We start from the raw sequence: 27206 nt of genomic DNA on the forward strand, positions 1-27206 counted from the left end.
GCTGGGGACCTCCGCAATCTTTCATTCAGCACCCACCTTTGCGAACTCTCCGCAGCGCTGGAGGCTCCAAGTGTGCAGCGTGACGACCACAGGCCGTAGTATTGTGACGTGATGACACTCTGCCCCCGAGGTGACACTCCCCCCTCCAGTGCTGCAGAGAGCTTGCAAAGGTGGGTGCTGAATGACAGATTGCGGGGGGCCCCAGCAGCAGGGATAAGATGTATTGGGGCTGGAGTACCCCATTCAATCTAAAAATTCTTTGCTGTGGTTAAATCTGACCTATAGTATGAACAAGCACCAATCTGAATATAGTTATGATCCTTATATTATTTCTGAGAGTTAGAAGATGCCACTAAACAGATCATGGGAATAATAAGCTGAGCCAAATGACAGCTATGAAAGTGTGCAAATGTATGTGTAGGACACAACTATGTTTCCCATTTATAAGTTTTAAGTAAAAGGCTCCCTCTGCTGTACAACATGGGCACGGCAAGGTGAAGACATGTAATTATTTCTCTTAGCAGAAAGTTTATGCATGAACCTAATCAGATCACTAATTTTATTCCCAATCCCTCCCTTGTCAACCAAAACACACTTATCACAGGTCCCGCTGCAGTTCCCCATGTTGTCAGTTCCTAGGCCCCAGTAACCTATGAATTTAAAGAAAAATACTTTAAGACAAATAAACTTTGTGTAGTCTGAAATGGCAGCTATACTTCCTTTGATCTGTACCATACCGCTAATTGTGAGTTTTTGTACTAACAGTGTCAAAGGAGGGCTATTTTTTTTCCAGACCATTTTACCATAAAATGTAATGTGAATCTCCCCCCCCCCCCCCCCCCCCCCCAAGAAAAAAAAAACATAAGTAGGGTGACATTTTTAGAAAAAAGACAATTCTGCAACTTGGGAGGGAGATATATATTTACTATCTGGTAAGTACAATTACTCTCATACCCAGTTTAACCCCTTAAAGGGGTACTCCGGTGCTTAGACATCTTATCCCCTATCCAAAGGATATGGGATAAGATGCCTGATCGCGGGAGTCCTGCCGCTGGGGACCCGTGATCCTTGTACGCGACACCCGGTTATAATCAGTCCCCTGACCGTGTTTCGCTCCGGGTCTGATTACCGGCGACCACAGGGCCGACGGTGTGTGACGTCACACATCCGCCCCCGTGTGACATCACGCTCCGCCCCTCAATGCAAGCCTGTGGGAGGGGGCGTCACACCCCCTCCATAGGCTTACATTGAGGGGGCAGAGCCGTGACGTCACTATGCTCCGTCCCTGTGATCGCTAGTAATCAGACCCGGAGCGAGCACACTCCGGGAGCTGATGCTAACGGGGTGCGGCGTGGAAGATCACGGGGGTCCCCAGCGGTAAGGCATCTTATCCCCTATCCTTTGGATAGGGGATAAGATGTCTTAGCACCGGAGTACCCCTTTAAGGGGTTAAATGGTAATAACTTTAGAACGCTATTTCTGAGTGACATATTGTACTTGTGGTCATGGCTCGAAAGGCCGTAAGAGCAATATACGAGAAAGGAGAACAAGAGTACTTACCGTCCTGAGCCTTGGAACCCCGGGAGACCTATTACAAAATTATGAAATACAAACAGCGGATGAGGTGTGCCCAATAACCGCGACCGTGGGCACGCCTATAGAGGGCATGCCCTTGTATGGATTGAGACAGAAAAGGGGAGGGTTGGGTGGGTGACGCCCACGAGTCATACGCCCCTACCTGTGGGAGAGGGGAGGTTATATACCCCACGCCACTCCCACAAATGCAGCCAATTAGGCTTTTTACTTGTGGTCATGGCTCGAAAGGCCGTAAGAGCAATATACGAGAAAGGAGAACAAGAGTACTTACCGTCCTGAGCCTTGGAACCCCGGGAGACCTAGTACAAAATTATGAAATACAAACAGCGGATGAGGTGTGCCCAATAACCGTGACCGTGGGCACGCCTATAGAGGGCAAAGAGTCAAGAGTAGGGTGTAACTCGTGTTTAAAATTTTGGCATTGTGATACAAATAAAATAATTAGCCATTTCGGTAGAGGGATCCGGCATGTACCAGTCGAAACAGCTGGAGTTCCAGCAGCCTAACTTCTTAATGATGTGAGCTGGGACATCATGTTTGGAGGCTGCGGAGGCCGCCCCCATCCTGAATGAGTGTCCTGAGATGACAGCGGGATCATGACCCAGCATAGTGACTAGGCACCGGACGTATATGATGAACTGGGAGGAAGACAGAGCATGTCCAGCCACAGGGAGGAGCGGACTGCCCGCTGCTTGCCCGGACAGCATTGAAAGGAGGTCGGTGAGAGACGAAACTGGGCACCACTGATGTAAGGTAGGGAAATATCTGATAGATGCTCCCCATCTGCAGGTTTTTGTGGATGGTAGGGTGAAGGTGAAACCTAGCCTGTCGGCCGATATTTGGCTCAGGGTTGGCCCGGGTGCTCTGTAGCCAGTGCGCGTGAACTCCCCCGGTCTAAGGAAACCGTAAAAAGCAAGGTGTATGGCAGCTTTGACGACCGTGCTGAGGTGAAAACCAAAAGGGTGTGTGTCCAATAAGGAAGACATAGCCCGGAAAAGATCCCCCGTGACCGGTGCGCGAGAAGGAGATTTAGGGTGCGACAAGACTGAAATACCTTTGAGTGCTGCTTTGATCGGATGAGCAGAGAGTAGAGGCGTGAGGGTGCGAGAGCGACCTGTGGTGTTGAAGACCTGTTAAGTGAAGTTTGATGGTGTTCTGAGATAAGTGTAAAGAAGAATGGCAAAAACCAACAAAAGCTAGGGCAGAGTGTAAAGTGATTGTGGGGGAAAGCCCTAAGCCATGCATGAAGGAGGTGAAAACCGCCAAGGCGGCATCATAAGCCCGGATCGTGCTGGGAGCTAAAGACTTCCTGATTAGAGTGTTGGCTACTGTGACGTATCTGGCTAGTCCGTCAGCAGTTGTTGGAACGGAGGCACCGGGACTTCGACCAGGTCTGCGTCTGGTTGCACCTGAAAAAATACACTGAATTTAGCCCGAGAGAGTGCATCAGCCGCCAAGTTCTTCCTACTTTCTATGTGTTCCACCAAAAAATGGAAATTGTGCTGGAGAGACAGTAAAACGAACCTCCTGACAAAGCGCATTATGTGGGGAGATCTAGAGCGTCCTTTGTTGAGAATGTCGACTGTAGCGGCATTGTCGCACAAAAATCGAACTGTGGAGTTGGCCCAGGAACTTCCCCAGACAACAGCGGTGGCTACAATGGGGAATGTTTCAAACAGGGCTGAAGTTTCTCTAAAGTCAGGAATGTTGAGGATCTCAGCTGGCCAGGGGCCGGCTAACCATTTGTTCCCGAGAACGGCTGCGAAGCCAACCGCTGAGGCATCGGACACTATTGATAAGGGGGGGACGAAGAAGGAGACACCGTTCCAGCTCTCCAGGAAGTGATCCCACATGAGTAAGTCAGCCATTGCCTCGTTGTTGATATGAATAACGTGCCTTTGACCCGACACTGAGGGGAGAAGGTCCAAAAGTCTGTATATGAAGGCTCTCCCCTGAGGGATGATCCTCATAGCGAAAGCCCTGGTCACTGTGCGACTCCTGGATAGGTTGTGTATCATCTCCCGGGTTCTGGCTAGTTTCTCCTGGGGAAGCCTAGCCTGCATGCTCACCGTGTCTAGGATGATGCCTAAGAACACCAGCTGCCTGACGGGGCCCTCCGTCTTGTGCGGGTGCCACTGGGACCCCGATTTCTTTGAACAGAGACAGTAGTGAAGTGAGGTCGAGAGGGGAGAGACCGGGACGTTCGAGTAGTAAGAAGTCATCCAGATAGTGTATGACGTGCTGGCAGTTGGCCACGTTCTGGAGTGCCCAATGCAGTGCTGTGGCTAGCTGGTCAAAGAGCCAGGGGCTGCTCTTTGCCCCGAACGTGAGCTTAACTGCAAAATAGTACTTGTCCAGCCACCTGACACCGTGCCATTGCCAGAGGTCTTGTCTGATCGGGAGTAGTTTGAAAGCGTCAGTTATGTCCGCCTTGGACAACCAAGTGTTCCTCCCTAACTGTAGGATGATCTGTATGGCTCGGTCAATAGTAGCCTATTTCATGGAGAACTCGTCGGAGGGGATTAAAGCATTGATGCTGGGAATGACGGAGGAATAAGGCACTGAGAGATCATAAATTAATCTTCTTTTAATCGAATATTTGCCTGTGGCAAGCCCCAGAGGGCTGACTCTCCAACATGAAAAGGGGGGCACCTCAAAAGGACCTATCATGAAACCTTTAGCCAATTCCAACTGGATTAACCCGGACACAATCTCTGGCTCGGAAAGGGCTGATGACAGGTTGCCACATTCATACGTGCATTGCGGCAAAGCGACCAACCCTGTGTGGAACCCGTCGCAGAAGCCTGCCACCAGCCATCTCACCCAGTCGGGCTCAGGATGACCAGCTAGGACCCGGGCGAGGACCTGGACCTGTACCATGCCTAGTCATGCCTGAGGGCCCCTCTGGGAGCATATAGAGCTGGGGTGAGCCCTGAAACAATTGAAACACATGAAGTAGTCTGCAATTGCTGTATGCGCAGGAGGAAAGATTGAAGTTGTTACAAATCTGGGTCTTGCCCAGGTACCTCACTGGTCTACCGAGCCTATCTAAAGCAGCCATGTTCCTAGGAGCTGGAGGGGTGAAGGTGTTCAGGTTCCCCAAGGTTGCTGACCTGAGGGCACCAGCTGGAAGAATGCGTGGTCACCCCGCACGCGGTGCAGGAGGGGGCTTTCAGACCAGCGAAATGTTCGCAATATGACTCTGTGTCTATGGCCCCCCAGTTGGTGACGTAGCCGAACTGAGCGTATGCGGCTGCTGCCTTGGCTGCAAAAGATTTGTGGTACTCGTAAAACGTGGTACCCCCGTATTTGTGCGCCATCTGCACCACCCTATGTAAGTACAGATCTAACTCCTCCCTGCGGCCAGGGCTGACTGAACAGAGTACGTCCCTGAAAAGCCCAAATGCCAGCACAAACTCAGTGACACTTAACTTCCTGCTGAGCCTAGCGTCCTTGCTTTTGAACGTGACCGCTAGCTCCCCGCAGGCAACGGTTTTGGTATCATGCAAGTCCGTGGTGGCAATTAGCAGAGAGGCGATGTTGACCTCTTTTCCCTCAAGAATGTCCTTTTTTATGGCTGCCGGGATGAAATGTGCGGGCGTGATGATCGGTGGAGGATGTGGCATACCTGAAGGCGTGGCCTGAGAGGTAGAAACCGTGGGTGACGCTGCGGCCGGGACTGCTTCGTTGCTCCTGGAGAGTTCCATTAGGTCTAGCCTAGCCTGGAAGCCTGACACCGTCGTAAGCACCTCAGTCATCATCGTATGAAGCTGAGACAAGAAGGCGCTTGAGACTTGGTCCTGCGCAGCTACCTGACTTCCCCGGGGGGCTTGGTCAGCATTCAGCAAGTTGAATAACTCGCCCTTCCTAGCTGAGGCCAGAAAGGGGACACCCCTCCTTCTCAATTCTTCCATTAGCCTGGAGAGGGTCCAAGACCTGTACGAGGGCAAGCTACCTCGGTCCGAGGCCCTGGCGGGAGTCTCGGGAACCGAGAGTGCCTCCTCGATATCCGCTGGCTGAGACATGCTGCTGGCAACCTGTCCGGGCCATAGAAGGGTGCCGGCAGAGAGAATAAGAGGAGAGAGAGAAAAATCAAAATGACTAGTGAAAAATACCCTTCCTATATATATGTTTTTTCCTCACTACCGCAGTTCTCCTGACTACAGGAGGGAACTGACCTGCTGAATTTCCTGAAATGCTTCTGACACCGGGAGTACTGACCGCACGGCAACGGCTTCCAGCTGTGGATATTGTGGAAAGATTAGTTGCACTAGAATGTGAATGAACGAAGGGTGTGATGGAGGAAGGTGTGATAGTAACTGAGGCTATGTGTATGCTGTTGCGCTGAAGAAGAGTCAGAACAGCATACGCAGAGGACCCCACTGAAGATGAGTCAGATACAGGTGATCCTCTGCCTATAAGTGGTGTCGAGTTGCTTTGAAGAAGAGTCAGAAACAACCATGTCGTCAAGCCCCAACTGAAGTTGAGTCAGGCTGGGGCCGATTGACGTGAGTGTGGTGACGCACGTGGCTCTGAATGCGTGTCAGTAGCAGCGTCCTGACCGGTGGGGGGAGTGCCCGTGACTGCGTAAATGTACGAGATGAGCATGGAGTGAAAGATGGTTGGAGAACATACAGTTTCCCTCCCAATTATGAATTAAGTACCTCAACTGAAAGCTGTACGAGATGTTTGGGGAACACGAACACAATCCGACCACCTGGGCACCCTGTGAACCAAGCAAACGTGATGAGGCAGGAAGCAATTTGACTGACAGTAACTGCCAACACTGATGCGCAACTGGCCGCTATACTACATATATTGGTACATAGTGACAACATGCAACAAGTTCAGTGCAGTAGTGGTGACAAGCTGCTCACAACCCTTCTCCCCTGAAACCCCCTCCCCCTCCCTCTGGCAACCAGGACCGGCTGGGCCCTGCGTCTCCTGCCATGTGACCACCTTAGCATGTGAACAAGACAAGGGGGGGCAGTGGTGGGAAGGGGCTGTTGTCACCTGAGAGAATCCGGCGTGATCAGGAGGTCCTGCATGACCTGGAGGGTAGCTGCGGCTGCCGTGCGTGAGGCTCCAACGAAAACTCCCCCCCCCCACCCCCAGCCGAGCGGCGAAGGGGAGCGGGACTGTGTGGCGGATCCCGAGAAAACATCCCTCTGGCCGGGGCAGTCCGACGCCAATGAGTGAGGGCTTCTTTTTGCGGGACAAGCTGTATTTTTTTTTTTTTTACTGTAACTATCATTTTTATTAAAGAGTTTTTATCAAAATACAAATCAGAATATAGAAATATACTGATAACAGCATGTAGGGGTAGACCCGATAATTAGCTAAACAGAACACAAATACCAGGCTAACAAAAGGCAGCTGTAGCGAGTCAAAAAGGATATATAAAACACAAACAAAAGCATCCAATACCTCAGCGCCAAGAAAGTATGATCATTACCTCAGCCGTAGAAGCCTGGGAGGGCTCACCTCCATATAACAACATAATCGGTTATAGCACCCAAGGGGCTGTAAACATAAAAAAGGGAAAAACAGAGGGGGGGGGGGGGAGGAGAGGAGGGACAGAAAGGGACCACGAAGACAAACACAAAACAGACCACAAAGTCGAGGGGGAGATGGAAAGGGAATCGGAAGGAAGAAGGAAAATAAATGGAGCTAGATAGATCAAGGTGGCTGACTGTGAGAGAAGCGGTCCCAAGGTTCCCAAACCTTATTTTTACGGCTTTTACCGTGCACGATAATTTACATTTTAGCTTTATAGTACATGTCATTACGTAAGTGGCAATACCTAGTATGTATATGATTTGTGTGTGTGTTTTTTTTTTTTTTTTATCATAATACAGGGCTTTTATTGGGAAAGGTGCATACATTTTTTTTTACACTTCTTACTTTTATTGAAGAACCTTTTATTATTTAATTTTTTTCACTTTTTACAGGTTATACTATGCTGCAATACATTTGTACGACAGCACAGTATGACCTCATGAGCTGATCACACTATAGCCTGTGTAATCAAGCCTCTGGCTGGATCTCACAGGCTTCCGTAGCAGGCAGACAGGAGGTCATCATCTGACCTTCTGCTTCCATAGCAACCAATGGCGACCCGCGATTGTATTCCGGTGCCGCCGTTTGTGAACAGGGGGAGCACCCTCCCCTGTCAACACCATAGATGCCGTGATCAGGATTGATCACAGCATCTATGGGGTTAATGCTGCTGGGACCGGGGCGATTGCGGCTTCAGCAGCTGCGGCAGGGCCACAGCTGTGATTGACAGCTGGGTCCCGCCACTGTTCTCCTGAGCTGTGCAGAGCAGGAGATCGTCAGAACCTATGCATACGTCCCAGGGCGCAAACGTGTCGGGTGCTGGGATGTATGCATACGTCCTATAGCAGGAAGGGGTTAAACAGTTTTCATTGTGTGGGACAAATCCACCTCTGTCTTGGATTTAGATCTTGATAAATAAATTTGCATAATGGATACAACAATGTCTTAAGAAAATGATACTAGGGATGATTTTTTTTAACCATTGGAATCTAAAATATCTAATACTAGAGACAGTATTACAAAATTGCTTTATTCTTCTGTGATAACAAAAATGTAATTATATTTAATTTTGAACTAGCTAAATATCATTCCAGCTACAAAGGACATTAGCACAGACAAGATTTTTATGCAATAGACTTGTCCAGGTAAGATGAAGGTAAGTAACAAAGAGGACACAAAAAAATTATGGACATTTTTGTCCCATTAGTAATTCATTGAACAATCCATAATATCTAGGACAGAACAAGTTTTCTGAAGCCGCATCTTCATATCCAAGGTTCCCATCCTTTCCAGACTCTGCCAAGGATATTGGGATCGGTAGCCTGGGCAATAAGACATTTTACTTGAATCTCCTCAGAAAGTCCATCATCAGGCATTTTAGCCCGTATATTATCCTTGTCTCCTTTAGCAACTTCACAGAATTTGTTCAACTCTTTACGTCCAGTGTGTCCAAATCGCAGTTCTTCACTAAAATTAATGATATAAACATTTATATCTTCAGGTAGTAAAATTATATACAGTGTTAGGAGGTTATGCCAACAACAAACCCTTAAACCATTTTGACTCCTCGTGCCTTATTCACTTAATGGTCACCGCTGTTAAAAGCAACTTCCCTCCATTTCATAATCTGTGATTTTTACAATTTTTGTAAATCACTTAATTTACTAAAAATAACTTCTTACGTCAGAAAGCAAAACCCTGAAATTTTGGCTGCTAGATGTCTCACTTCTCTGTAATCTTCTTTCCACTGCCTCGTTTGGCTCATTCTATCTCTAGTAACAGAAAGACAGGACAGAACACAGCAAGCTGGGATTATTTAGCTAGTGCTAGGTGCAGCAAGTGGAAAAGAAAGAGGCTGTGTACCTGCAATCTTCAAGGATGTCTGCCTCCCCTTTAACACTGTGCCTGAAAGGTACCGTATTTATCGGGGTATACCACGCACCGGCCTATAACACGCACCCTAATTTTACCAAGGATATTTGGGTAAAAAAAGTTTTTTACCAAAATATCCATGGTAAAATGAGGGTGCGTGTGTGTGCGCGTGTATACCCCGATACACCCCCAGGAAAGGCAGGGGGAGAGAGGCCGTCGCTGCCCGCTTCTCTCCCCCTGCCTTTCCTGGGGTCTAGAGCCCTGCTGCCGCCGCTTCTCTCCCCCTGCTATAGGCGCCGCTGCCCGTTCTCACCCCTTGACTATCGGTGCCAGCGCCCCATTGCCGGTGCCGATAGCCGGGGGAGAGAAGCGGCACCGACAGCCAGGGAGAGAGAAGGGGCAGCGGCACCCATTTCCGGCGCCGCTGCCCCGTTGCCTCCCCCCATCCCCGGTTGCATAATTACCTGTTGCCGGGGTCGGGTCCGCACTGCTTCAGGCCTCCGGTGTGCGTCCCCTGCGTCGTTGCTATGCACTGCACGGCGCACTGACGTCATGCGCCGTGCAGCGCATAGCAACGACGAAGTGGACGCACACCGGAGGCCTGAAGCAGCGCGGACCCCCTTCTCTCCCCGTCTGTCGGCGCCGCTTCTCTCCCCCTGGCTATCGGCGCCGGCAATGGGGCGCCAGCACCGATAGTCAGGGGGAGAGAATGGGCAGCGGCGCCGATAGCCAGGGGGAGAGAAGGGCCGGCAGCAGGGCTCTAGACCCCAGGGCAGGCAGGGGCAGAGAAGCCGGCAGCACTGGCTGTCTCTGCACCTGCAAAACCGCTGCAGTTCATTGATTTAAAGCGCCCGCTTTAAATCATTGAACTGCAGCGTCTTATCGGCGTATAACACACACATAGACTTTAGGCAAAAAATTTTAGCCTAAAAAGTGCGTGTTATACGCTGATAAATACGGTAAATTAAGGCTTCCTTTGCATCTCTTACTACCCATAAAGTTCTGGGCTGTTGTCCCTTGTGAAAATATCAGTGTTTCTACAGTGCTGCCTCCTGATTTCCTCTCCTCCAAGAAAATGTTTTCTTCCCAACTCCAAAACTGCCAATCAGAATAAATCCCTGGATAATGACCCTTCTCCACAATCTAGTAATTGTAACATAAACTATCTTTCCACTTGACTCCTTTCTTCAGTAGATGAAAATTAGTGGTATGGCAGACCACCAAGATCCAGCTTCTGAAGAAAGGTGTTATGGGACCTAAGAATTTGCTCAGCATAGGGGAAAACAGAAAAAACCCTGTTGGCCAGCACTTCATAAAACTTCACATTTATTTTCAGTTTCTTAAAAATAGTGGGATATTTATCAAAACTTGTTTAGAGGTAGATTGCTGAAGTTGCCAATAGCAACCAATTGACCTGTTGGTGGTCTTGAGGACCGCGCTTGAGAAACACTGGTGTAGGTTAACATCTTTTTACCCCATTGATTCATGTGGTGGAAACTGTGTACCTGCACTAAATTTATTACATGGTGCAGGGCATGTGATACATCTGGTAGTGATCACATTTCTTACCTCAGTACACCACTTTGTTCTCCGACTTTTTGCAAGTTTTTATCCCATGCAACAAAATGTGCGACTTTTTAATAATGCTGTTTGCAGTTAGTTATGTAAGCCAAATCAGGGCTGGTGTAGATTTGCATCTCAGGGCAGTTGCGAAAAAAGATGCGTCATAATGAAAAGTCGCACATGATCAATTCCTTACCACTGCATGATATCAACTAATATCAGGACTGGGTATGTTCTTTTTGAAAAAACTTCTAAAGCAAAAGTCGCAATGAAATGTCTCACAACAGCATCTGAGACAAACTGTGAGACAAATGTACATCACAAAATCAGGGTAAAACAAATGATAACTTCCCCCCTATATAGCTACTTACCACGTGATCACTGCAGGATTTGCACCTGCTAACTTCCTTTTTGCACAATTGATTTTTTGTGTAGGGTACCAGTCCTGTGAAGTAGTGTTTATGCCTTTCACCCAGTCTCCTCCCTTTTTCAATTGCTTTGCTGCAAAATTCTACAAACGAATTCAATATTAGAAGTATTTTTCAAAAATGTATTTAAATCTTTACAACACAATACAGTGGTCCCTCAAGTTACAATATTAAAGTAGAATCTCCCAATAGCAGACACCCACAGGGAATAAAAAAGTGCCCGCTATTGAGAGATGTCCCTTATTGGGAAAAAGGCTCAAAGTTTTTCCTAAATGACAGAATACTATCCTGTGCTCACTCCAGAGAGTAATTACCTATAACACACAATAAAAAGCAATATTACAGTATAATCTCCCAGTGTCGTTTAAACTCCCCTTATCTCCCCCCCCCCTTCGTGTATCATTTCATCCCCCCCTTTTATACCCTGTGCCATCTTATTCCCCCATGCATTGTGCCAAATTATACCCCCCTTACCCTCCCCCCCCCCCCCCCCGGGCCACATCATTTCCCCTTGATCCCCCTGTGCCGTTTTATTCCACCTTCATTACCCTCTGAAAATTCATCACCCCCCCCCCCTTATTGATGAAGTGGCACAGGGGGATAACGGGGAAATAAAACGGGCCTCTTACTGGGGTATTGGCTGTAACCCCTGACGGCGGCACTGTGCACAAGGTAGGGCCAGCACATAAGACTGGTTGTCCCCTATTGGGGGTGTTTTGTCTCCTAATGGAAGTGTTTTCTCTCCTATTGTCCCCTATTGGGAGCGTCCGCTATTGGGAATGACCCCTATTCGGAGGGTGCAAATACATTAAGTCTTATGGGACTCTACTGGGGAATGAAATACTGTCCCCTATTGGGAGGTGTCCACTAAGGGAGATTTCACTGTAATTGGTTCCAGGACAACCATTGTATGTTGAAACCATTGAGACCATAACTGTATGGAAACCTGGTAATTGGTCCTAAAGCCACCAAAATGTCATCCAAAAATAGGAAAAAGTGGGGATTAAAGTAAAATAAGTAGATAACTAATATAGATAAAGCAAGTCCTTACATTTAAAAGTAAGATCTGCTGGGAGCTGTAAATCACTGCCTATGTAAAGGACAGGAGCTTCTTCAGGGTCCTGTACAGTACACACAATGTCCTAAAAAGGTAAAATGGAGCCGCCCTTACCTGGTGTCCAAAGGAGCAGCTAACAGTGGCACAGGTAAAGAATAGTACAGAACATGTAATACCACCCTGTACAGTAGGGAGGTGCTACCAGACAGCCAGTCAGTGAATGCACTTTAGTAATACAGGTGTTTTACCAGTGAATGCCCATTCTGATTGGTCAGTTCTTTCAGCCATTGACATTGGCACTAAAGCAGATCTGGACTGTCTGTAGCATTGTATGTTGAGTCTGGTTTCAAGTTACACTGGTCCAGAAAAGACCATTGTATGCTGAAACTATTGTATGTTGAAGCCATTATAAGTTGAGGGATCACGGTAATTATAAATTATGTAAAAACACAAAATAAACCAATAAACACTGCAGCACAGAAAAGTTCTAGGGATCTATGCGGACCATTTACCAGAAAGGCAAACAGACTGAGGTTATTCTGCAAGGTTGTTACCAACTGGTTGTGTTGCAGTTTTGTGTGAACCCAGTCTAAAGAAAAAAAAGACAAACTTCAAGCAGAGAAGAACTGAGCTAAATAAAAATAATGAAGAAGTTGTTTTTAAAATGTCTAAGGTCGAGTTCACATCAGCGTTTTTCATTTCTGTTATTAAATGAAAAACACCAGTGTCACCAGTCACTGATATGTAATATCACTGTATTTGCTATCACTTGCGCTCACAGACATAGAAAATGTACTTTTACATCAGATATCACCGTTTTTGGCTGTAACCAAGTTAAGTTTTAGGGTGGGCATATAAAGAAAGGGTATTAATGATCCCTGATTAGGGACCTTGTGTTGTTTACAGTTGGAAATGTACCTGTTTCTCCACTGGGGTACTTTTTGTTATGACATTTCCGTTATAGAAATGAGCAACGGAAATGAGAAAAGAAGGTAACGGATCTCATTCATGTCAATGGGCCTCACTGTATTCTGTTATTTTCTGTTATGTTATTTATTTATTTTTTTTGAGCAGAGAAAAGACGGACATGCAGGATTTTTTTTTCTGTCATAATTAACAGTTATAGTAATTTAACACTGAAGTCTATGGTATTATTTGTATCAGTTATTTCATCCTTGTTACTACTAACATGCTCAGAAGAAAAAAAAATGGAAATGGTTATTAAATAATGGACATAAACGGATGTCTTAACAGATAATGGATGTTATGGGTCCGTTATTTTATATGCAAGTTTTACAAAATCTTACCATTTTACTTCCGTTAGCATTAATTTCATATCCATTATGAGTGACCTCCGTTATGTGTCAATAACGGACATATCATAACCTATTGGCTCTGTCCATTACACTTTTAACACTTTAATTATACTGTGATGTTGTCAGTGAAGTAAAGCTTACTATAGTAGAGTCTATACTGCATCAGAGCTACATCAATCCAGCTATGTCTCAGACCTTATCTTGGATGGTGGGAAACTCATTTGCCACTATGGGGAATTTTTCCTACAGTTTCCAATTTTCAAATCTGACATAATCACATGTTTGAGTTTGGTGCCAAAGCTGCCCATTTGAAAATCTTTTCTACAATGTAGGACCAGTCTCATATGGCATAGGATAGGGGATAACTTTTTAAAACGTAAATATGCCTTTTATTTTGTGTTAACCTAGATCATGGAAACAACACAATCTAGATTGTACCTTCCAGTCTAGCGAAGGCTCCTTTACAAACACATCCATTGTGCTAATGAGAAGGTCAGGGTTTCTTCGAAAGGCCCGCAAAGCATGTACCATCACAGAGTCAAATAATCCAGTTTCTTTCAGGGGTAACATCAAATTTATTATCTGGCGTGTCAGACGGAAAGGCATCAGTTCTGGCACAGGTAAAAACTTTAAGAAAAAGAAGATAAGATTAAATACATTTCACATTTTGTAAAATAACACATACCAAGCCTTGGCACACAGAGGAGGGCTGGTTGCACGCAGAAGTATAAAATGTGAAAATACAGTTACATTCATTTGCAAATTATTGGGACACATTTATGAACAAGGTTTCTAGGAAGGACACAACAGAGAAAGAAGACTCTATTTGGTGCATATATAGTGACAAATGTATCAAAATGGGGCACACTGCATAGGATTATTGGCAACTCACTACTCTTTGTTATACTTTTTTTTTTTTTTTTTTCAAACATATTTTATTGGAAATTTCACCAAAATGAGGATATACATAAAATCAAAAATCAACAGAAAAAAAACAAACAAACAAAAAAACAAAACGGTTTGAAATGACTTGAAAACAACATCACGGCCATCTCAGGCCAACCATATATACTTCACCACAGACAATCTTATCAGCATTAAAGGGGTATTCCGCCCCTAGACATTTTATCCCCTATCCAAAGGATAGGGGATAAGATGTCAGATCGCCGTGGTCCCGCTGCTGGGGACCCCTGGGATCCCCGCTGCGGTACCCCGCTATCATTACAGCACAGAGCGAGTTCGCTCTGCACGTAATGATGGGCGGTACAGGGGACGGAGCCACGTGACGTCATGACGCCGCCCCTCGTGACATCACGGCCCGTCTCCTTAATGCAAGTCTATGGGAGGGGGCGGGACGACCGCCACGCCCCCTCCCATAGACTTGTATTGAAAGGGGCGGGCCGTGACATCACGAGGGGCGGATCCATGACATAACTATGCTCCGGCCCCTGTACCACCCATCATTACGTGCAGAGCGAACTCGCTCTGTGCTGTAATGATAGCGGGGTACCGCAGCGGGGATCCCAGGGGTCCCCAGCAGCGGCACCGCGGCGATCTGACATCTTATCCCCTATCCTTTGGATAGGGGATAAAATGTCTAGGGGCGGAATACCCCTTTAAAAGAAAGACAGAAGCCTGGGGAGGACGATATAAGGTACTCTTAATGTTTGAAATGTGGAGAACCCAGGGTATAAATTATGATTGAGGCAGGTGAAGAGCTCCCAAGTTATTGCCTAAAGATTGTAAACAGTACCACTCCGTGGGGGACATGTATCATTTCCCGTGTATAATAGAAGTTTTTTACCCCTCTGCCTGTTGTCTAAATTTGGCGCAGCTGCGTTAAATTTATCATTCTTGTGCAGCTACTTTCTTGAATTGAGTTTAAATTTTGAATTCTCTTCAGAGCATAAATTTACACCGCAGCTCTATTTAGTAGGAGCTTTGTCTGCAGCGTATCTGCACCTAAACAGTAAGGGTGTCCTCGTTATTAGTTTTTGAATTTTTTTTCTTCATTATGTAGAGTTTTAATCTCACAATAATACCACTTTTTGCACCCAATTATACCAATGTCCTTATTCTTCATTTAACATCTGTGACACCCCTGTGCAAATCACCTCAAATGTACATGGTGCACTCTACCTTATGGGCCTTGTTGTGCGCCCGCAGAGCACTTTGCACCCACATATGTGGTATCTCCGTACTCTGGCTAAATTGTGTCCCAAAAAATGGGGATCTTTTTTCCCATTTACCTCTTGTGAATATGTAAAGTATGCGGCAACACCTGAATGTCAGTGTAAATAATTTTATTTTTATACACTAACATACTGGTGTAGACTCCAACTGTTCCTTCTCATAATGGGTAAAAGGAGAAAAAGACCCCCAAAATCTGTAAGGCAATTTCTCCCGAGAACGGCGATACCCCATGTGTGTCCCTAAACTGTTGCCTTGAAATACGACAGGGCTCCAAAGTGAGAGAGCGCCATGCGCATTTGAGGCCTAAATTAGGGTTTTGCAAAGGGGTGGACATAGGGGTATTCTATGCCAGTGTTTCCCAAACAGGGTGCCTCCAGCTGTTGCAAAACTCCCAACATGCCTGGACAGTCAATGGCTGTCCGGCCATACTGGGAGTTGTTGTTTTGCAACAGCTGGAGGCTCCATTTTGGAAACAGTGTCGTACCAGACGTTGTTCATATTTATTGGGGAGGGGGGCTGTGTAGCGGTATGTGTATATGTAGTGTTTTTTACTTATTTTATTTAAGTGTAGTGTAGTGTTTTTAGGGTACAGTCACATGGGCGGGGGTTCACAGCGAGTTTGCTGCATCTCAATATTGCAGCACTCCCTGTAAACCTCCGCCCATGTGAGTGTACCCTGTCCATTCACATTGGGGGGGGGGGATGGGGGGGCATCCAGCTGTTGCAAAACTACAACTCCGAGCATGCCCTTTGGCTGTCCGTGCATGCTGGAAGTTGTAGTTTTGCAACAGCTGGAGGCACACTGGTTGCGAAACACGGAAACAGACAGTGTATCACAACCAGTGTGCCTTCAGCTGTTGCAAAAACTTCAAATCTCAGCATGCAGTGACAGCAGAAGGACATGCTGGAACTTGTAGTTATGCAACAGCATGCCCTTTGGCAGTCCGTGCATGCTGAGGGTTGTAGTTATGCAACAGCTGAAGGCACACTGGTTGCAAAACACTTGAAAGTTTTTTACTTAACTTAGTGTTTCCAAACCAGTGTGCCTCCAGCTGTTGCACAACTATAATTCCCAGCATGCATGGTCTGTCAGTGCATGCTGGGCGTTATAGTTTGGAGGCACAGCTGGAGGCACACAGGTTGGGAAAAAGAGTTAGGAAACAAACAATGTTTCCCAACTAGTGTGCCTCCAGCTGTTGCAAAACTATAATTCCCAGCATGGCCAGACATGCTGGAAGTTGTATCTCGGCAACATCTGAAGGGTCAGATGTTGACGAACTACAACTTCCAGCATGCTTGGGCAGTCTGGGCATGCTGGGAGTTGTAGTTTTTCAACAGTTGGAGGTCCACAGTTTGTAGACCACTGTATAATGGTCTCCAATCTGTGGTCTTCCAGATGTTACAGAACTACAACTCCCAGCATGCCTCGACAGAGTGGGCATGCTGAGATTTGTAATTTTGGAACATCTGGAAGAGCACAGATTGGAGACCATTATACAGTGGTCTCCAAACTGTGGCCCTCCAGATGTTGCAAAACTACAACTCCCAGCATGCTCAGAAAGCCGAAGGCTGTCTGGGTATGTTGGGAGTTGCAGTTTTGAAACTCCCAGAGGCAGCAGTGAGATCGTTTTACGGCGATCTCACTGCTGCCAATGAAGATGCCGCCCTGCTGCTGCTGCAAACTCACCGCGGGGACGCACCACCCCCGCGACCGCCTGGAGGACGCCGCTCGTGCCGGGCCCACTCGGGACACCGCATGGCTGGGTAAGTGACGCCGGGGGACGGGTAAGGGACAGTTAGCAGAGTGGTGTGTGTCCCGATCCCCGTGATCCGGACTCACACACCGCGCTGCTATCAGCTAGTCAGATTTGACTAGCTGATAGCAGCGATCGCTGGGGTGGGATGAAACCCCCCTGTGGTCACATGGTAAGATGGCTGGCTATCAGTGATAGCCACCATCTTACCGGGCGCTGGGGAAAAGTATAACAGAAAGCAGTACATTTTAAAAATAAAAGGAAAATGATCTACAGTGTTAAGTGGATTACAAAGCTATTTTAATGTGACAGAGCTTGTTCAATGATAAGTAAGCTATCAAACATTTCCTATGTAAATGTATTAAATTGCTGGATCATAAAATAACAATACCAATATAAAAGTGATCTAATGAATAACTGAACTGTAAACAAATATTCTATATGCAAATTATTTTATAAGTGCTTTGGAATAACCAAGGAGTAAAAAGCAATATGAAGCAAATCAAATGAGGAATTGAGATAGGAAAGGTAAAACATTCTGGTGGTTCCTTAGTAGAACTTTCCTTCAGAAATAGAAAGGATCGCTACATGCAGTTAAAGTTGGCTTATATTTGCGGGGGAAAAGACACTCTTGCGTCAACATTTTTGGTGCAAAGGAAAAGTACGCAGGTAATAAATCCATGTGTACTATATATGCAGCTCCAAGGTACCCCGTTTCGGCCACATCTGGACGACATGCTCCACCAAAATGTGCGCAAAAAAAGGGCTTGCGCAAAATTTTGCGCAAAAAAATACACACAAAACAGGGGTAAAATCTTTCATACATGTCCCCCGTGAGGCTAAATGGTCGGACTATGTCTGCTATTTCAGAGGCTGTAAAGGGATTAACAATAAAATGTTTCCATTTGTCAAAAAACTTTGGAGTCTTAGTGTTCCTGTGTCTTTCCGTGTCAAGTCGGTCAACATTACAAAACAATTTAAGTTGCTGGATTACCATGGAAAGAGTGGGAATGGAAGTAGACAACCAAGAAGCAAAAAGACAACTTAGCGCTACTAGCAAGACCACATGAATCAGTGCAGGTACAGCAGAGTGGTCTGTTTGAGACAGTTCTGGTGGTCGCAATTGGTGGAAAAGGAAAACCTTGGGCTGAAGGGGTAGGGTCATATTCCAAGTGTCCCTGAGATAACCTTGGACCATCGTCCAGTATTCCTGAGTAGAAACACAGGACCAAACACCATGCCAAAGATTAGTAAGCGGTGTCGCACATTTGGGGCAGGCCGTTATTCTGTCAGAGAAATCTGGGGAAGGGAGTATGTTGAATCCGTAGAGTGCTCTATGTGCCAATTTAAAATGGGTTTCACTCCAGCGCTCATTGATGACACACAAGTATTTTTTGCCAGCCTTTCAAAGTACAGTCCGAGACGTTGCCATCAGGGATCCATTGACTCCAGGATGCAAACAGAGAAGAAAGGTCTACCTTCAAGAGGGTTTGTCTAAATGCAGGGTAAAGGTCTGAGATCGATAGTTTACGTTGGCCTGAGCCAATGAGGTCGTCCATGGGGTGTATATTCTCTTCCCTAGACAGATCCCGCAATCGGTGTCTGAGGAAGGAATAGATTTGATTGAGAGGATACATATGTGATGCTGGTAAGTGGACTGTGTCCACCAGTTGCTTAGGCGTGAGCCATGCATGCTCCGTAGTGTTCATCAGATCATTTGCCCTAATCCGTATACATTTTTTTTTAAGAGGAAATAAAAACAAATATGTCCAAACGATCACAAGTTGTTGTAATCACAGCTATTGAAGTGTCTGTTTTTTGATATTATACAGAATAGAGAGAGACGGGGGGACTTAGGAACCCCCACTGCCGCACTACACTAGTTCTTACTCTCTGCTTAATTACTCCTAAATCGGGACAGTTTTCATGACCAGACACTTTTCTTGTTTTTATCTCTCACTTCATATTGTGCCTCCTAGTCTCTGTATTTTCTCTGGGAAGCCCAGCTGTTGCAGACAGCTAGCTTCCCTCTCTTGCAGTGATCTCCATGTCGTGAAGGACTTAAATCCTGCAGTGCTCGCAAGAAAGCACATGTAAAAGGCCTGTCTGAAGTTTGCCAATAAACCACTAAATGATTCAGATGTTAATTGGCAAACTTCTGGCCTGTTCATGTGATTTCTTGATCAGGGGAACTAGTGTGTTTCCAATTGTTTTCTTGATGACTATACTCCCAGCTGCATTAAAGGGGTACTCCGTCACTAGACATCTTATCCTCTATCCAAAGGATAGGGAATAAGATGTCTGATCGCGGCGGTTCTGGCTGCTGGGACCCACCGCGATCTCCGTGTAGACACCCGGCGTTCTAAACATCATGTTCAGAATGCTGGGTTTTGCCATGCCCCCTTCATGACGTCACACCACGCCCCCCTCGTGACATCACAACCACGGCTTCCCAAACCCAGCATTCTAAACATAATGTTCAGAATGCCAAGTGTCTGCACAGAGATCCCAGGGGGTCCTTTGGATAGGGGATAAGATCTTAAACGGAGTTCCCCTTTAAGATAATTGACTAGATCTCCCTGTGTAGTTGATTCCTCATAGTTTTCATGAGCACTGAAGCTTTATGAAGTGAAATTTTGCATGGAGTCTCCGACCAAGGGAGAAAGACAGTTATTTTGTTTTTCTGCCATATGTGAATAATCGCACCAGCTGTTGTAAACTTCTCACCAAGCTGCTTGCCGATGATTCTGTAGCCCATTCCAGCCTTTTGTAGGTATACAACATTGTCCCTGACATCAATGGACAGCTCTTTGGTTTTGGATAAAAGCAAAAAGGATTAAAAAAAATGGATGTTCTGGATGGCGCCTTCCTCAATGACAAACTTTGATAAACAAAATGGCAATTTATTGGTTAAAAATGCCACTTCAGAAGTTTCGAACCCAGACCGGGTTCTTCATCATGCAGTAGGTGTTACATACATAAAACGCGCCAACTTAAATGTATAGACATTCAAATGCTACGGGGTCACACATAGGACATAAATAAAACATAATACACTATTGGTAAAAATAGCACAAAATAAGTTAAAACCATTATATATAGAAAGATAGATTAGAATAAAGTTACTTAGTCCACCTTTTTCACAGTGCTGGAGATCCCTAGTAGGGAGCCCACTTTATTGCGCATAGTTTCACTATAGTTATCCAGAGTAGGTTCATTTCCATAGAGATCCGCCTCTGTAGATCGATAGTTATCCGTATTTTTTGGTGTTAGTGTTTTAGTGTCCCCCATGAGGGAGCTACTAGTATTGCATAAAATCTCCCCTTGGTTTCTGGAGGCGAGTTTGCTCTGATGGAGATCAGCGCTCGGTTTGCATATTAAGAGGTGGGTTACCTATATGCAAGATCGGCATAAGATTGTTCGTTGTATAACATATTGTTTTATCTTAAGAATGAAATTAAATCGGGGGCGTGGCCTGCATGGGGAGCTGAGCAGAAGCGTTGCTGCCGAGCTCCCACTTACCTTGAGAATTATCCTGAAATAACTTCACCCTGACCCTCGTGACTGCCTACCTGAGGGTGCCTTCAGACGCAGGGGGACTCTGGTGCGGCTTTGCTCCGTTGCCTTCTGACTAGGAGGTCCGGGCTGCTGAAGTGTGAGAGCGGTGGCGGGACACGGGCGGCCTCTGCAGTGGAGCGGTTAGGTCCGGAGGTGTGGGAGTGGAGCCCTGGGGTGTCCTGGTGGCTCCTGCGGGTCCCGGGAGTCCTCTGTGTCTCCTGAATTGAGGCTGCCATTACTGGCCTTCGTGGGCGGGGCCTAATCGCGGCCTGGTTGCCTGGGCAATGAGAGGGACCTTGGAGCCTGAACTTCCCTGGCTGCCTGTGCATTGGGTGGCTGACGGCTAGCGCCTACCAGGATTAGGACTGTGAGTACCTGCACCATCGTATTATCTTATCTTGTCCGAGGTTCGAGTTCCCTTGGCCATTCCCGGGTTAGTGGGTCAGGGGGTATAGACTTTAAGTTTACTGGGGGGGGGGGGGGGGGGGTCGGAGGCAGTGGTTGGTGGATTGTAAGTAGCTCCTGCACTCGCCTGATACGTTTTTCTAGTTTGGGGTACAGGTCTGCACTGGTTTAGTTAGTGTGAGACAGGAATTGTTTTGCTGTTCTTATCGGTTTATGCTGTTTGGGGGTGATCTGCCTTTGTTGTCTGTTTGTGTTGTCTGCGTGTCTGTGGTGTGCATGGGAGCTCCTTTGGTTATGGGGTACCTGTTCAATGGGGTAGGCCCTGGTAGTGCTGTATCTTGGTTTCATGATTGTGTCCGTTAAGGTTTTAAGCTGGAATGTCCGTGGCCTGAATTCCAAGTTTAAGAGGGCGCTGTGCCTGGATTTTGTTAAGAGACACTCACCGCATGTTATTTGTCTGCAGGAAACCCACCTCACGGGTCAAAAGGTCCTGGCCCTAAAGAGGGCGTGGATTGCGAAGGTTTACCACTCATCCTACTCATCCTTGGCTAGAGGGGTCTCAGTCCTTGTCTCTAAGTCCCTCCCCTTGATAATCTCCCAGGTTTCCTGTGACCATTTTGGTAGATATGTCATTTTACATTGTGAGTTATCCTCTTTCTGCTTTAATCTAGTCTCTTTGTATGTACCTCCTCCCTTTCATGTGACCCTCTTGGACCTGATTGTGGATAAGCTGACTTCCTTCCCTACCCTGTTCTTTTTATAGGAGACTTCAATGTTGTTCCTGATCCTCCGCTCGATCGCACCAGTGCCATGGACCCTGGATGCTCTGCATTAGCCTCTTGGTCGGCTGGGGTTGGGGCTTACTGACCTTTGGAGATGGAAATACCCAGATGACTCAGTCTTCTCTTACTACTCTTCGGTGCATCGAACCTTCTCCCGAATCAATCTCGTTTTTGCTTCAGCTATACTAGTAGAGGGATCTCAGATCATTCTGCCTTAATAGTACCCCTATGCCTAGGTCCTAGACCCCCCTCACGTTTGTGGAGAATGCATCCTTGGTGGCTCCAGACGGACATCTCTTCCGCCTTGGAGACCGCTCAGTCTGACTACTGGGTCCATAATGCCTCCCATCTGGATGTCCTCATCCAGTGGGATGCTTACAAAGCCACGGCTAGGGGAGGATTTATGGTGGGGGTAGCGGGCAGGAGGGAGTTATTGGGAGCCTGGGAGCGGGCGCTACAGTCAGAAATAGGGGCTCTTGAGGCAGTGGTGGTGAGGGACCCCACTCCGGAGGCTGAGAGGGAGTGGGCTAGGGCTCAGAGGTCTCTTCTGATTGTCCAGAAAGATCGGGTTCATTTGAAACTGGCAGCGAGGGAGGCAGCCATATTTGAATTTGGGGATAAGAATGGTAAACTTTTGGCCTACCTATCTAGGGAAAGCCGCCCTTTGGCTTCCTCCATACCCTGTGTACGCATGCGGGATGGGTCCCTTAGCTCTGACCCGTCAGTCATCAATGCGGTTTTCCATTCCTTTTATAGCTCCTTGTACTCCTCCTCCTCTGGGGTGGCCCCTGAGACTATAATGTCCTTCTTGACAGACCTTACCCTCGTCCCGTTGACCTCGCTTCAGTCCTCTGGTCTGGAGGACCTGCTGACGGCTGAAGAGGTGTCCAGGGTTATTAAAGACTTACCCTCTGGGAAGCCTCCGGGACTCGATGGCTTGGTTGGGGACTGGTACAGGCTGAACGAGGAGAAATTGATCCCCATCTTACTTAAATTGTATATGGTGGCCTTTGAGTCTGGGGTCCTACCTGATTCTATGAGAGAGGCTCTGATTGTAGTACTACCTAAGCCTGGTAAAGATCCGACCTTGCCGGACTCTTATCGCCCCATTTCCCTCCTCAATGTGGATATCAAAATTCTAGCGATGGTCCTGGCGAACAGGCTACGGGGGGGGGGGGGGGGGGGGGGGAATTTCCTCTGTAGTTCACCCTGACCCGACTGGGTTCATGCCTGGGAGGGCGACTGATGTCGGGCCCCTAATATGCATAATTATTTTCTAGCTTCGCAGCTGGTGTTTGCGGCCTGGTGGATCGACCTGGACCTTTCCAATGCCTTTACAGCTTTGTCGGGGGCTCTCCTGGGTTCTTATGAGACTCTGACTAACACGTTATACAGGTATGTTCCTTCTCTCTTTACCGACCCCTGTTGAGACGGTGGCTGCGGTCTGGTCGGTGGTCTCTGGGCGCTTCCCTCAGCCAGTTGTTTCTCCAAGAGCACCCCTGTGGGGTAATCCACATTTGGAGCACTTAAGGGAGTTGGAGGCAGCCGGCTTTTGGAGCTCACAGGGACTCAAATTTGCCCTGCACCTGTTTGGAGAGGACTGTGTCTTCCCTTCATTTGCTGAATTTGCTGCGACATGCGGTCTCTGCACAGTTTGGTTCACTGGAGGTTACCCCTGTATTTAATGAATTGGAACTGCTCTTGGGGACCACCGACCTGGCGAAGCCTCTCACCCAGAGTTATGCCTTACTGCAGTCTGTGGGTCCGGATCCGTTTGCTGTGGTGCAGTTGAAGTGGGTTGAGGATATTTCCAGTCTTTCAGAGGATATGTGGAGGGAGGTTGTCAAAACGTATTATTATAAGTAAGTGCTCGGGATATGCTTATTCAGTCTAGGTTTATCCTCCGTTTATATTATACTCCAGTTAGGCTACATCGGATGGGGGTCTCGGGGTTGGAGATCTGTTTTAGGTGTGGGAGAGAGAGGGGCACCTTCTTCCATGCGGTTTGGACTTGCTCCTGCGTTATGCTTTTTTGGAGGGAGGTTATGACATTCTTGTCGGATCACTTAGAATTCCCCTTTGTTTTAACGCCAGAGGTATGTTTGTTGGGGGTTATTAATGGGTTGGTGACGGGCTCTTACAGGCGCATTCTGTTCCTTCCTTCTGTTTTGTGCACGTAAAGATGTAGTGATGGTCTGGAAGGATGTGTCCTCACCCCCTCTGGCCCGGTGGATAGCCCTGGTTAATAAATATGTCCCATTATACCATGCTCTTTATGTTAGTAGGAAATGTCCAAAAAAAATTGACAAAGTATGGGTTCCATGGTTGTTGATGGATGTCTCTACTGATCCTCCAGTTCAGGAGGCCTCTCAGTCATAGAATGTCCAAATGGGAATCGAGGAGCTCCTAGGGTATGTTTGGATGTGTTTGTGTGTGCATGGTGTTGTCTATATGTGTTGTAGTTCTAGGTGGGCCTCCCTTCCCTCGATTGCTCATATTAGTACCAGTTATGTATTCCTGTTCCTGTGACATGACTATCTTGTGAGCAGAGGGGGAGGGTCTGCTAAATTGTTCTGTCTGTTGTTAAAGTTGCTTTAAAACTAATAAAAACATGTTTTTAAAAAAAGAATGAAATTAATCTCGACCTTCGTAGCGCTGGAGACCCTTATTTAGCAGCCCACGTCTCAGCACATGTAATACAGAGGCTTAGCAAAATCGTATTTATAGTGGACATGGTTAATCTATCTGTAGGATACTAAGTGTCAGTATTGATTGAAACGTCTCCAGTTTCCCAGTTTGGATTAGTATGAACCCGAGGTGAGTTCGTTACGGGGCTGATCAGTGTTGGAGTATATCATTTCTATCATATTTATCCTATAGGTGCACTGCAAATATTTTGCAGCGCTGGAGACCCCTATAATGGCGCCTACTTAGAAGCGCATGTTGTTTCTGCAGCTGGTTTGATTCTCTACGGTGAGGGGTCGATATCAGAATTTTTTTTATGCTGATAGTAGAACATTGCAATTGTTTATATTATTCGGCATTGATATGAATAGTTAGGATGAGTAATTTCTTATTATATTATGACGGAGCAGTTTTCAGGGCGATCGTGGAGTAAAGTAAATGGTAAATACATGTGTGTGGATATTCCTTAGTATTATGATATAACAGGATAAATTTTTACTATTATGTAGTGAGGTTATGTATTGCACAGTTGTTGAATGTTATGGAATTTAAGGGAGAGGGACTCCACTAGTTTGATGTCATTAGTATTTTATATGCTCATGATAAAAAAGCATGTATAAACTTTTATTTTTAGACTGCGTGTATATCGATTATTCTGAGGGACATAGTATAGTGTTATGAGAACCATTTATAATGTGTAGGCCATATCAGGAGCATATGGTTGGCATATTTGAACATAAAATGGAATAGGTGGTCATAGAGCCATCCTTGTTCTGACATAGAGGTGAGTGGTAGGCATGTAACAATGAAAAGCAGAAGACGGCCAGCATATAGAGATTAATTTCACTATTTAGATGATAGTCTCTACAATTTCATTCAGGCCTCGGGGGGAGACTGTACTGAGCTTGAACATCCAGTAAACCTCACACTTTTTTAGTAGTTCAAAACGGTTAGAGTTGTTTTCTGTGTTATGATCAATTGGGGTGACTCTGATAGGATCTATGTCAGTAGGATGGGTTGTGGAACAGTGTCTCGATAGTCCATGGAGCAGAAACTTTTTCTTAATATGTTTTCTGTGCTTATTGTTTCTACAGTGCAGTGGTTGGATAGTCCTCCCTATATACTGGAGACCACAGTTCCAGCCTATGAGATAAATTACATATGACAACTGACAGGTAAGTCTATGTTTCAGTTGAAATCTCTCTTTTGTTTCATATGACATGATTTCGTTGATATTATGTTTAATTTAGTTACAGCATTTGCACCGTTTCAGTCCACATTTGAAGCTTCCCATGAGGTAAGTCATCTTTTTTGTTCCTTTGCTTATACTGCCGGATTTGGCTTGGGGCCAAAAGATTCTTGAGAGTGGGAGCTCTCCGGAATGTTATCTGTGGACGGTCGGGGATCTTCTTAAGTATATATCCTTCAGTAGTATGTGCCAATTTTTCTTTCGGACTTCCTGTATTTTACTCGCAGAGCTGCTGAAGGTTGTGACAAAGTTGGTTTTAAATTTTTTTTGCCTGATTCGCCAAATGATCCTTTCTTTTAGCTTTGGCTGGGTTCAGACATTCTTTTGGAGGCTTCTTTTGCACTTGCTGGAATGCCTGTTTTATAATCATCTTCGGATATTTACTTTCTTTAAAGCGGTTCTCCAGGATTCTTGCCTCATGTTTAAATGTGCTATTCTCTGTGCAGTTTTTCCGAATTTGTTGGAACTGACTGTAAGGCATGTTTTTTAGCCACTGCTTGTAATGTCCACTATCAAACTCTAAGTAGCTGTTGACGTCGACTGTTTTAAAGAATGTAGAAGTAATGAATTATTTTTCGGAACTCGCCTCTAGTGTAGTGTAAATTGGAGGCCCCAGTCATTGCTATTTAGAGTTGTAAGGAGGATTTCAGAGGATTTTTCAGGTCCATTCCATATTAAAAACAAATTATCAGTGTACCTCTGGTACATGATGATATGTGGTTTTAAAACTGGAATACCTGAAGTAAATTTGGACTAGAAGGCACCCATAAATAAATTAGCGTAAGCTGGTGCGAGCCCATAGCGGTCCCTTTGCATTGCTTATAGACTTTTTTATTGTAAGTAAAAAAGTTATTGTACAGGAGGAACTCATGGCCTTTGATCAAGAAACACTTTTGTACAGGTGGAAGTTTGTTGTCCTGTTCGATGTAACCTTGTATACACTTCAAACCCAGATTGTGTGAGATGCTAGTGTATAGTGATGATACATCACAGGTTATTAATTGATATCCTGATTTCCATGGCATCTCTACTAGTGCTTCGATGAGCTGCGTGCAATCCTGTAGGTAGCTTGGAAGTTGTAAGACATATAGCTGCAGGAATAGATCGATATAGTGGGCTAAATTGCCTGTTAAGGGAATTTGTGTTTTAAATAATGGGGTATCCAGGGGGGTTACTAAGTGATTTGTGA

The 27206-nt window shown here is 46.1% G+C and overlaps 2 protein-coding genes across 4 annotated transcripts in view; one reads left to right on the forward strand and one right to left on the reverse strand.

The window, feature by feature from the left end:
- Nucleotides 1–27206, forward strand: part of SPIDR (scaffold protein involved in DNA repair) — a 1058688-nt gene that overhangs the window by 885937 nt on the left and 145545 nt on the right. The gene's annotated exons all lie outside the window — the stretch shown is intronic.
- PRKDC (protein kinase, DNA-activated, catalytic subunit) overlaps nucleotides 8165–27206 on the reverse strand; it is a 631631-nt gene continuing 612589 nt past the window's right edge. For all 3 annotated transcript variants that reach the window (XM_056521838.1, XM_056521836.1, XM_056521839.1), the window contains 3 exons: nucleotides 13830–14018; nucleotides 10962–11101; nucleotides 8165–8622 (listed from right to left, as the gene is read on the reverse strand). In XM_056521838.1, the coding sequence (XP_056377813.1) occupies nucleotides 8421–8622; nucleotides 10962–11101; nucleotides 13830–14018 (531 nt within the window). In that variant the 3' untranslated portion in view covers nucleotides 8165–8420. The remainder of the gene's footprint in view (nucleotides 8623–10961; nucleotides 11102–13829; nucleotides 14019–27206) is intronic.

Source organism: Hyla sarda, chromosome 5 (genome assembly GCF_029499605.1).
Source record: "Hyla sarda isolate aHylSar1 chromosome 5, aHylSar1.hap1, whole genome shotgun sequence".
Classification (NCBI taxonomy): domain Eukaryota; kingdom Metazoa; phylum Chordata; class Amphibia; order Anura; family Hylidae; genus Hyla; species Hyla sarda.